The sequence below is a fragment of the Diadema antillarum genome, unplaced genomic scaffold (genome assembly GCF_040938485.1).
Source record: "Diadema antillarum isolate AM-2024a unplaced genomic scaffold, OU_Dant_1.0 scf00000180, whole genome shotgun sequence".
NCBI classification, from domain to species: Eukaryota; Metazoa; Echinodermata; class Echinoidea; order Diadematoida; family Diadematidae; genus Diadema; species Diadema antillarum.
The window spans coordinates 2,292,804-2,305,717 of NW_027271069.1; the positions used below are offsets into that span (position 1 = coordinate 2,292,804).

Sequence of the window (12,914 nt, forward strand, 5' to 3'; positions counted from 1 at the left end):
CAGCATCGTTGATCATGATGAGGAAGATTATGGGCCCCAACTTGGTCCCCTGAGGAACTCCACACGTGAGCTTCTGCTCGGTCGAAGATGTGCCACAATACTTCACTGTTTGAGTGCGACAAGACAAGAAGCTTGAAATAACAGGAATGATAGCTGGGCGGACACCATGCTCCATCATCTTGCAAAGTGCTATAGAGTGATCAATTAAGTCGAATGCTTTTAGGAAGTCCAAGTATAAAGACATGTCTACAAGGGCCTTGGCCAACTCGTCCAATAACAAGAACGTTACAGCTTTGCCGAAGGTAATCCTTTACGTCACAAAGTTTGATGTTGTCACTTTTTTCTATTTTTTTATAATGGTTGTATATAGTCTGGATCATCATCGGTCGAACGGCAAGAAGACACCGAACACCATCATGGCTGTCCTAAACGGCCTGCGCGTCCTCAGCATGTTCTGGGTCATCCTAGGTCATTACTGCCACTTCATTCTCGGCTTCGCCTGTGAGTATATCGACGTCAACGATCACTAAAATCATGTCATCTTTTATGTTCACTTTTACATATAGTTCTATGATACTTAGGTCACAGATTCGTTTCGATGGATGTCATGCGTGATATCCACATTACATTGCTTTAGTACCCTTACACCGGGCTCAGAGACGTCTCAAAAGGATTTGAGGGTATATAGGACTTTATCAAGACAAGTTTATTCTTTTGCGTCTCTTTCCCGTTATTCAAATATCAGTATATCACATTCTTGTGACTTTGCAGACGTGACACAAGAATTGCTACTTCCAGCAAATTGTGTCTCAATCGACTGCCAAAAAGTTGGTTAAGACGTGACCATAATAAAAAAAAGACCCCTCACCATCTCCCCACCGCGAACGATTTAGCTTCTTCGTCCATGTTATCTGGTAAAACACTTTCCAGTTAATAAGTAAATAATGTTTCTGTTCCAAACAAGTCGTTAAATACTCCATCATTCCGAATGGTGTACTTTTTTTCATCTTATCAATCGTCGTCAGAACGACATCCTCACTTATTGCGAACTCGGGATTAAAGATACTATTTTTAGTATGATTCATTTGGAATGTACAACTGTATTACTTATGTGTTGTTTTGATAATCATTCCAAGAGCTCGACACCCGCTCGTCACGCGGCCAACACGATTGACGTGGGAAAAAACTGGCTGGACACTGTTTTACAGAACTACCAACTATACACCTGACAAATTATAAGGCCTATGAGCTTGACAATAGGCAATTAAAGCCCACGCTGTCTACACTTTGCAAAAATAGGTCCACAAACTAGGCGATGCGTATCGTATATTCAGCTGCGCGATGTAATGCCAAAATTTGGGGGTCTTTTTTGATTTGTTCTTTCGCCTAGTAACGAGCATCTCGGCCTTATATGCTTAACGTCGCACCTTGTGGGCCTATTTTAGTTGACGTCGAGCTCATGGCCCCTGTTCAATCATGTCTGGTCTCTGTGAATTGTGAGCTGTATTTCTCGTGGGTTGTATGAATGGTGGATAGTATGACTCGTGGGCTGTATGATTCGTGCACAGTGTGACTCGTGGGCAGTATGATTCGTGCGCTATATGACTTGTGCGCTTGGGGACTCGTGGACAGTTTGACTCGTGGGTTACAGGACTCGTGGTCTGTATGACTCGTGGGTAGTGTGACTCGTGGGCAGTATGACTCGTGTGCTGTATGACTTGTGCACTGTATGACTCGTGGACAGTTCGACTCGTGAGTTGCATGACTTGTGGGTTGTATGGTCCGTAGGCAGTATGACTCGTGGGATGTATGACTCGTGGGATGTATGACTCGTAGGTTGTATGACTCGTGGGCTGTATGACTCCTGGGTGCCAAGCTCGTGTCCCGCGCCCTACTTGTATTGCCACGTCTCCTTTCTTTTCTTTTCGTAGCTATACATCGCAGTATTATGTCATGGCAGGAAACATGGGATTTTTCGCGATCTTGAATGGTACTTACACAGTGGATACATTCTTTGTCCTTATTTAAAGTAGGATTTACACGAAACATTATCCAAATCTTGCCGCAAAGTCTGGTAGAAGAATGTTAGAAACAACAAAACAGACTTCACATCTGTAACCCAGTAAGTTGACAATAGAGTTTGATTGTTTGTTTGTTTTTTGGTTGTCTCCTTCTTTCCTGTCCCAGTTTGATATAGTTCAATTTGTTAAGGTTCTTATGTTGTCACACATTTTCATTGACCTCTATTCCATCCCTCTTCCATCACCTTTACTCGTTTCTTACATCATGATTATTATGCACCACCAATCAAACAATATTTTAGGCAATTTTCTCCAAACACAGATAAAGGCACACTATCTATAATAAATGAGATAAATATATAACATTTATATTTGCAATTCTAAAAGTAAAACAACCTTTTATAACTACGGATTGCTGAAGTAAATACGTTCTTTGTGCACAATCATATTTTTTTGTTGTTGTTGTCTTGGAAAAATCACAGTGGCTTCGTCGTCACTTACCTCACCCTGAAGCAAATCGACAGCAAGAAGCTAAACAGCGTTTTGAGCTGGTGTCTCTTCTATTTTCACCGTTGGTGGCGCCTCACGCCCGTGTACATGGTTACCTTGGGGATTTGGGCTCTTCTGATGCCGCACTTTGGCCAGGGCTTCCTAAAAGAAGGTCTTGGGGATTTCGTCAAGTTCTTCTGCAGGAAATACTGGTTGACCCATCTCTTGTACTTCAACAACCTTTTACCGTTCCCAGGCTCAGTCGAAGAATCGGTATTTAAACCTTGATTTTGCAATGCCAATAAGGACACACGCAGACACATCAAACGCCGAAAAGGAAAACAAGCTGATAGAAAATTAAACACGAACAAGTCATTTGGTATCGATTTTGATATGGCTATAAACAGGGCACGTTAATTAAGCCAGTTCGGATGGATTGCGTTTCGCATATCGATCGTCCTTCATACATGACCTGTTTTTGAAAGTCCATTGAAAACAAAATTATTCGAAATTTAAAGTAGCAGCTATGTTCACGTTCTTCATACAGCAAGTGCATGTAAAGATCAAGATCAGTCAAACATAAAACTATGATATCAAGACTCTGAGGACTCTCTAACTTCCATCGTGAATCAAACGGCTGTAACAAGCTCCAAAGTTGATTAGTCATATTACTAACTATAAATATTTTACGTCATTTATCATTTGTAATCAACTCAGTTTGGATACAGGAATCATTTCGCCCACTCACCTTATTTTGATGTTTAGATTTCATTGTAACTAGGGCAGATATTGCGTTCCGGAAAATTATCATTTTTTTTTACAAAACCTGCGAACGATTCATGTTGGGCACCTCTCTAATCATTTAATTTTTTTGAAAGTCTTATTTCTAACCTATGTTTATACCTATTAAATCCAACTCATGTCTTTTTCTTCCTGCAGTACATGGGCTGGTCCTGGTAGTTGGCAAATGATATGCAATTCTTCATCATAAGTCCGCTGATTTTGGTCATATTACACAAGTGAGACTTTCCTTTGCCAATGAAATGAAGAGTTTGATCATTAAAATGGGCGAAGCGTCATTTTTCACTATTAAGTCCGCCATCAGATAGACCAAAATAAAACCCTTTGAATGTTACCTTCACTATACTTGCACAACAAGAATTGATATTCTCGGAGTTATTAATTGAATATACGATAATATTATTTTCTCATTACTTTCTTTTTTACTACGTTTAATTGCAAATATCTCAAATTGACAAATATCGAGCTACCCTGCTTTGAAATCGAACTCTACATATACGAACAAGGCTAATTTTACTCATAGATACCGATTTACCAAATGTATCTTTTCATCAATGGGGCATGTCTCCTCACCTTGGTAACTCTGCTGAGTGCTTCTATTTATGACGCTTTTTGTATTCCCACGTTTCGAGCTGAGGAATCAATATTCAGACTAGTTTTGTTCCCCCCCCCCCCACAACACAACAAAGGATCATAATTCTAACTTTGATAACGAGAATCATTATTAGCTTACGAACTTTACCACACACATTATTTTTTTAACGAGTGATGTGTCTCACACCTTGATATCTCTGCTAACAGTACCGTCGAAGGTTATTGTTGATTATGCTTGATCGTAAAAATAGATTCTTTGATATTGATTTTCTCGATCTCTTTTCTATTGTTTTCCCCCTGATTTCTCGTTTGCTCGCAGGAATGCAAAAGCTGGAATGGCCCTGATCTTACTACTTGTGGTTTCCTTATCAGCCTTGTTCGGTCTGAACTATTACAACGGGTTCTCGATCAATGGGCAAGAGTAAGGGAAAAGCATCGGTGTTACGTAGAGATATGTGTTATGTTTGTGTATGATTTGTGTGCTAGCGCGCGTGAGTGTGTGTGTGTGTGTGTGTGTGTGTGTATGTGTCTTTGTGCGTTTGTTTGTTTGATGGTACGATCGCAGATGTGCTGTCGGTTATTGATGTTATTCTTATTTTTTTTTACACCAATATTATTCCAACAGAACTTTGCAGGGTACTTTGAATCATGCATTTTTAAAATGAATGATTAAGGATATACTCATAATCATTTTTATAATATAATATATATGCTATTTTGTTTCAAGGACCGGGGTCGGTTTCGTAAATATTGATCATAAGAATGATATTACAATTGGTGTGATTCAAAAAAAAAAGTTACGCTCGATTAGCTACCTTAAATCCGTTCTTTAAATCAAGCATAAGTATCTTTATGAAACAGAATTACTATCAATTCATCCGATCTCAGGCTCGATTCGATGAGTTACGCTCAATAAATGGAGCGATAAATGGAGCGTAAGAACAATCGTAACTTGTTATGAAGCAGGCCCCAGAACTTCTGTCATTACTCATACTGAATTGAGTTTTACGGGCACTTTTAGAATGAAATATTTTGACGTTAGTATTTTTTTCGAAACAATGTTAGCCCATAATGACGCACATGTTGCATCATTCTCGGCTGCACACTGTGGACACCATTTAAGATCATTGTTATCAGATAATTTTTGCTGTTACTCTGACATCACTCGCTTGATTGCCGATAAAAGCAATTCTTACTTTACTCTGTAGACTAGACAATTTTGAGAGTAACTAAATAACTATAAAAGCACTCTTAGAGCGCCGACCTCCGCCAAGCATGAAGCTTATTATTCCACCACTACAGTGATCTTGTTCTTCCATAGAGATATCATACGTACACACAACATCGGTGCTAAAAGTCGCCACCAGATTTCCAAATACAGAAGCCTTTGTTACGTCATAAGCCTTCAGCTGCACGGCGCGCCTCGCCCCAGCGCAAACTGGAGCACGCACTTTGATAGTGCGCGCAGGCAAACCTCAAATACGCGCAGCCTGAACTCCCAAGTTCATTGACCCTACCTGCCAAAACATTAAAAATCCTTCATAAATTCCCCAAAAATTATTGGATCATTACCAAAAGTTAATCGTTTGTTACTTGTGTCATTCTCAAACTTTCCTGCAAGTTTCATTGCAATCCGTTTACTACTTTTTGAGTTATTTTGCACATGGACAAACTAACTAACTAACGAACGAACGAATGAACGAACACACAAACCAACGGTAACGAAAACATAACCTCCACCCTTGGCGGAGGTAATTATATTATATTGGATGGCTATGAATGGGATACCAGAGAATATTGCACGAGTTAGGGCCAATATTGCACGAATCGAAGATGAGTACAATATTGACCCTAATGAGTGCAATATTCCCTGGTATTCCATGAATCATGACAGTCCAATATAATTATTATCACCTATACAATCAAGTAGAGCAAGCATAAACTAAACAAAACGAGAAAAGCACTCCGAGAGCGCAGACCTCCGCCAAGCAGATACTTTCCACTGATGATCTTGCTCTTCCATAGAGATTAGTGATTTTCACCCACTGAGAAATCGCCCGATATCCCAATATAGAAGCCTTTGTTACGTCATAAACCCTCAGCTGCACGGCGCGCCTCGCCCTAGCAGAAAATAGAGCACGCACTTTCGTGCGCGCATGCAAACCTCAAATACGCACACCCTGAACTCCCAAGTTCATTGACCCTACCTGCCAAAATATAAAAAATCCTTCATAAATTCCCCAAAAATTCTCGGATCACTACCAAAAGTTAATCGTTTGGTACTTGTGTCACTCTCAACCTTTACTGCAAGTTTCATTCCAATCCGTTAACTACTTTTTGAGTTATTTTGCACACGGACAAACTAACTAACTAACGAACGAACGAACACACAAACCAACGGTAACGAAAACATAACCTCAACCCTTGGCGGAGGTAATTAGCGGGCTTCTACTCGTCTTTGAAGTTGACTCAGCAGTCACATCGCAGCGCTGAAAAGGGGAAGTCGCTAAAACTGCGTATGGGAACAAACAAGTAGCAAGATGTTTGCGCGCTTGTGAATTGCAACAAAATGACGCGCACTATCTGTAGCTAGCGTTTGCGCATTCAGCAAGCGCTCGCGCATTAGACGAGACAGAAAGGTGTGATCTTGAACGGCAAGTAACAACGGTAGCCTACGGTGAATCAATACGTTGGCCTATGCGTTTCGTTCAATATGCTCTGATATAAAATAGCATACATACTTATGATGCAGGCCGGCAGTGCATGACAAAAGTTATAGTGCACGTAAAATATAACGATTGCCGACGATAACCTACTATCGATTTGATATCGGTTTTTGCTCCCTCATTTTAATCATCGAGTACTTGAATCCCGCACCTTATCAACGCGATTGCGCCACAACCGCGATATGCTTTGCTCGATATTATCGTTATTCTCAATTCTCGCAGGCTGGCTATGCCAGCAACTTATCGGTGTGGGACTAGACTTTCAGCGGTAGATTTAAACATGGAAGCTGAAATGAACAGGTTCGCTACTTTTAGAGAGACTGATCTATATAAACAGTATCTTAGACAATAAGGACACAAAGGATGCCATCAAATACGCCCTACGAATTTTGGACTCCTACTGTTCTGAAAAAGGAATCAATCCGACGGATATTACTGAGCAAGTCAACCCAAGATTTGTGCCGCTTTCTCCGTACATTCTACGCGGAAGTGCGCCGTGGAAATGGGCAGCGTGTGGTGTGTACAGTATACGCTAAGCACTCTTTGATCACGCTACGCTATGAACTTTACTACGACATTCACAACACACTCTCGGAATCCGCATACGTGCAGCAATGGGGCCTGGCACGAGCCTTGTGTTTAAATCCAGTAGATCCCTAATCCTACAAAACATCATCTAGTCCTGGTCCTGGACCCACAGTGCAGTAAGTAGGGCGTCTAACGTGTTACTGTTAGTGTTACTGTTAGATCCACGGTAGACCTATTGTAGGGTCAAGTGTTAACTAGCTCTGTCGCTCGTATATAAAGTGACGTACAGTACAGTGTACAAATACGTAGATCTGGTATAAAAACGTTAGGCCAGGGCCCCTAGGGCCCTGGACCTAACCTATTGTAGGGCCTAGAAAACGTTAGATATAACCACGTAGACCCTAGACTCTATAGTTGAATTTGGATCTTCAGGATTTTGTCTACACAGGTTCAAAGAAACTGGTATTATTGCTTGTGTAGACACGTGTAACTGTTAGAAATGATCTAGGCTTATCTTGCCTGGGTATGTATGCTATTTTATATATCACATAGTGCATGACATCTTATTGCACTATAACAATTACCAAGCACCTTCATATTCTGAATTTGCCCTCAGGCAATTATATTCAATTCGGCCTGCGGCCTCATTGAATATAACTGGCCTTCGGGGCAAATTCAGAATTTGTCGGTGCTTATATTGTTATAGTGCATTCAGCCTCATGCACTATATATAAAACGAAATTCGGTGGAACCGATTCGATTTAACTGTTCGATTAGTATTTGCTATGATCGATAGTGTCTATAACACAGAAAGGGGCACAATATCGAAACGTTGGACAAACGTTTCAAGGTGGTAGAGCATCATTATGAGTTTAAACATTTATAATTATATACGTGGTTACTTGTTTGTCATTGGCAAGTTTGGATTATTTTAATACCAACTCCGGTTTAGACCGATGATACATGCCGAATTATAGTAACCATGTACAAGAGATACTGTTAAAACGTATAATCATTGTACGAATTTTGTAACCACGCCAACATTGTAAATAATTTGAACGACTACTGCGGGTATTTTCCGCGTCGCTGACGGCCGTGCGGGATTGCCTCCTCATTCCGCTATAGGAGGAGAGGCATATAAAATGGCCGTTGTGTGATACATTTCCTATGTGTTGTTAATGTTCACTTCTGTATGTAATAAACTGTACATGTGTTCCTGAATTGCTGCCTTCACTGTGTCTTCTTGAGAGTTCTACCACAATACAACAGCTTGTAGAGTGGTGGTACATGTTCTTGAGCTGGAGCACCGTTTCCTGAGAAGTTCCAGTCGTCACCGTTGGATTTCGGGTATAATGGTAATGTGACTTGTCGCATAGTCCGTGCCCAATCCAAGTTCCAGTCGTCGTCATTGGATTACGGGTAGAATGGTAATGTGACTTGTCGCATAGTCCGTGCCCAATCCAAGTTCCAGTCGTCGCCTGAGGAAGTTGGTAACGGTGCGATACAGCACTTTGCCCCGTGCCATTAACGATACCTGTGCCACCATAATTATGGTTGTGAAAGGTGTTCCACGTTAGCGTGACTGAGTTGGTAGCAAAAGTTGGTAGCAAGAGTTGGTAGCAGAACTTGGTAGCAGAACTTGGTAGCAAAACTTGTTAGCAAGAGTTGGTAGTAAAAGTTGGTAACAAAATAAGTGTTACCAATTTAACATCCTCGACAAGTGACGCTTGGGAGTGACATACTTTAAGTGATGCTGAACTTGGTATGTGTGCCGCTTGTGTTGGTGAGCTGCTTCTGACACAACATAATACATGGTAGCATACAGACTAGTAGTTTTAATAATTTAAAGGGATCGTTGTAAACTGCAACAAAACGAACCCCGCCTACTCGGCCATCCTGACACGGCTCGCGGAGACATTTGTACAAACAGTCAAATACACTCTCTTACTTCACGACGAGAAGGCGAGTTCGTCACAATATTATAAAATGGGTTCAAGAATGTAGCCAATAGGAAGCGCTGAAATGAGACACACCTCCTTCCTTTACTTCAGTACAATTGCACTGCCTGTAATCCTATGGTAGATTGCCGATCGTCTGTGCGCGCGGCGGCTCCTTTGATGAATTGCATGCATACGCGCTGTCAATCCTGTAAACAACTTCTAGTTCGGGCTGCCGGCCGGCCGGCCTGTCTTCCCTTGTGCATAACACGTGTGGCGTACGTACGTACGTACACTTTGTACAGTACAGTAGACCAAGCGTTATGGGACCGGACGCGTACATGGAGTCACTTTGAAGAGCAAATCCAACGATTTAGCAGGTTAATTCTCACGCCGTTTTCAGAGTATGTTGTCTAGTAGGCCTATATGAGGAATCTATATCAAGTCTTTAAGGTAAAGGGTGCATATTCTATGTAAAATAAGTAAGTTTTCATGCGGGAACTTAAGTGTCCGGAAACCCAACCCCCCATTATACTTATACTGTATGTGCGGGACTTCCGCGAGTGCGACGTGCGTAAATGTTTGGGACGAACATCTTCGGACGTCTTGACCCACAAAGGTACGTGAAAAACGCTGAAAAATGATGTTAGTTTTCGAATTTTCGACCCATTTTATAAAACAAATGATGCACAGGATTATTTCGTGGCGTTAGTGGAGGCGTATAGCTCACTCTCGGGTATTTACAATGTAGTGCAACATGCACTCGGCTTCGCCTCGTGCATGTTTCACAATTGTAAATACCCTCGAGTGCACCACGCCTGCACTAACACACTCTATCCTGTGCATCATTTTTGTATAATGTTGAACGGTAAAAATTGAGCGGACTAGAATACGCGTTTTTTAATGCGCCGCTGAAACGTCCTTTATAGATGATAATGTTTTATAGCTAATCTTGCAATTGCACATGTTTTCCTTGTTTTCTGCATGGTGTTTCTTTTTGTTTCACAGGTCATACACCGGCAGGCCTTTGGAACCAAGCAATGCCGACATCACATACGCCAAGCCGTACACCCGAATCCCTACCTACCTGGTCGGCATGGTAGTTGGCTACATCATGTTCAGACTTAAAGATAAGAAGGACTTCAAACTAAATAAGGTAAATTCGATTTGGTCTGTACTGATTAGTTAACTTATCCATTCATTTCTTCGTTTACATATCAATTAATTGATTTAATGTCTTTTAATACTGTTCTTCAATTCATACTGTACTCTTTGTTCTATATTTGTTTTGTATTCTTTTTTCATTTTTTTTCTATTTCCTTTTGACGGGTTATTTCAATTTCAAGCGAGACATCCCTGGTATGTTGTACAGGGTGATGACAATGTCGAAATAGAAACGTCAGAACAATCATTAGTGACTGAATCTGCCAACAGTCTGCATGACAAAAGACTAATGGATAAGTTGCAGATGCAAGTTGAAACGCCATTAGTCTGTGTGTGTGTCAGTGTGTGTAAGTGTGTTTTCGCGTAACCTATAAGGACGAGTGGCCCACAAGCGGATTGCACAACGCAAGCACAAAATTATTCTTTCGAAACAGAGATTATTTCCTCAAATAACTTAGAAACGTATCTATAACAAACATACCTTAATAGAGAGCTAGCAAACTATCGAACAACCGGACGTGTTTCTTCATAATCATGATACTCATCAAGTTCAAGTTCAAGTTGATTTATTTCATTTCCAACAAACAAAATAATTGGAAGTACAATGAAACATTCGTATACACAGATGTCAGAAAATCAGTACCACAATGCGATGAACAGAAATAACAATGTAAAAAAGATACAGTTAAATTATCAACAGAGATACAAAAAATAACTGTTACGTCACTGTGGTAAATGCACGAACAATATTGCTGGAAATGGGAGGGACTGCTAGAAAGCAGAGCTTGTAGAATGCAGTCCCCTCATACAGAAAAAAAAACACATAGCAAAAACAACAACAACAACAATTTCCCTAAGCGGTAGTAAAAAAAAAAAAAAGTAACACACACATGCATGCACACATACGAACGCACAGTGACAAATACGAGGCGGCTCTCTTGTAAGGAAAGATTGATGAGAGGATAGAAAGATAGTGAGGAAGGCAGTAAGTCCGAGGTGGACAAGGGGGGGGGGGGTGGGAGGGGGAGAGGAGAGGAGAGGAGAGGGAAATGATCGGTCATAACCAGGGCACTGGAGGCACAGAAGCACGGGCTCACTGATAAACAAAGAGTAGTGAGATTACCGAGCAACAACAGTTTTGAAAATCAAAAGTTACAAAAAAGAAAACTGAATCATTATGCTGCATATTCAAAGCTGAATAATTCATCGGTGTCACACCGACTTCAGGGTCCTCCTAAGACATAACTATAGAATGCCAACATTGCTCATTTTTGCATAGACATGTAAGTTTACAAACAATACAATGTAGGCCTATAAAAAAAAAGTAGCCATGTCCACGTCTTTGAAATACTGTATCGCTATCGAATAAAGACGGAATTAGATGAACAGCTTATAAGTAACAAAATTGATATACTTTGCAAGGCATTTGGGTGGCTATCAGAAGAGCAAAGGCGAAGAGACTAACTGGGGTAAGACTGAAGAAAGAAGCTTGTATTGAATTACTTCCAAAGCTCTATTTGCATATTAGTACAATAAGAATGTGTTTTGTTAGCATTGGACAATATCTACTTTTTGAAAGACAGCTACAGAGTGACTTTTCTCAGAACATACTACGATTTGCTTTAGACGATAAAGAAGCAATCAAAATATAAGTATTTGAACAAACATTTTTATTCAATTTTGATACTATAATAATTATACTAAAGATGCTAAAAATTCAGAGAATATTATATGTACTCTCTAAAAAAAATCGAGTGAAAATATTCACTCTTAAAGGAGTGAATACAAAAAAAAAGTGAATTTAGAGTGAAATTGGAGTGAATTTGGAGTGAAAATGTTCACTTTCACTCATTTTGGAGTGACCTCAATGATCACTCGAAGATTTTGGAGTGATTCCTGAGGTCACTCTAAAACGAGTGAAAATGAACATTTTCACTCAAAATTCACTCCAATTTCACTCTAAATTCACTCTTTCTTGCATTCACTCCTTTAAGAGTGAATATTTTCACTCGATTTTTTTTAGAGAGTATGTATAACAATTTGATATTTTCATGAAAATGTTTCTTGCATTGTAACAAATGCAGTTTACTCATCAAAAAGATTTCCTTTTCTTTTTTGTTCAGTTTTGACCTTTCCTAAAGAAAAAGATAGATGAAAATGGCATTCATCTAGACGCACTCATTTTTTTTTACATGCTCGTTGGACATTGATAATAATATTGCCAGTAAGAAATCAAACACCCAGTTGAACTGCTGTCTCCTACAGGTCGTCGCTTGTGTCGGTTGGTTGCTGGCCCTTGGGACAATGTTCGGGGTCATTTACGGCATTCACTGGGCCCAGGGCCGTTACTCTCCTTTTGCGGAAGCTCTGATACATCTGACCTTCTCTCGCCTGGCGTTGGGCGTGGCCAATGGCTGGGTCATCTTTGACTGACTGGTGGGCGCTGGAGGTAACCTTTATTCTTTAAAACGCACACGCATGTATACACACGCACCGTTTTCTAAATTTAGATTTTCCTCCCTTCGAATATCGTCAAAATTTCGTATAGGCCTAAACATAAGTATACTCGGTGTCGCAGGGAATGTGATGATGTGATTTTTGTCTGACCAGATACAGAAGGCTGGCAAGCAATGCCAAGCGAAAGATTTGCATTG

The 12,914-nt window shown here is 40.4% G+C and overlaps 1 protein-coding gene across 1 annotated transcript; it reads left to right on the forward strand.

Moving 5' to 3' along the window:
- The first annotated feature begins 356 nt into the window (after nucleotides 1–356).
- On the forward strand, nucleotides 357–12,693 carry LOC139723021 (nose resistant to fluoxetine protein 6-like). The gene is made up of 7 exons (XM_071634298.1): nucleotides 357–501; nucleotides 1,446–1,512; nucleotides 2,504–2,783; nucleotides 3,450–3,466; nucleotides 4,225–4,326; nucleotides 10,105–10,252; nucleotides 12,526–12,693. Exons 1-7 carry the CDS (start codon nucleotides 357–359, stop codon nucleotides 12,691–12,693), a joined length of 927 nt encoding a protein of 308 aa, XP_071490399.1.
- The last annotated feature ends 221 nt before the right edge of the window (nucleotides 12,694–12,914 follow it).

Coding starts and splice junctions, on each gene's coding strand:
- LOC139723021 (XM_071634298.1), top strand. CDS start 357: ATGGTTGTATATAGTCTGGATCATCATCGGTCGAACGGCAAGAAGACA. Junction 502..1,445: donor CTTCATTCTCGGCTTCGCCT/GTGAGTATATCG, acceptor GGCCTATTTTAG/TTGACGTCGAGCTCATGGCC. Junction 10,253..12,525: donor AGGACTTCAAACTAAATAAG/GTAAATTCGATT, acceptor TGTCTCCTACAG/GTCGTCGCTTGTGTCGGTTG.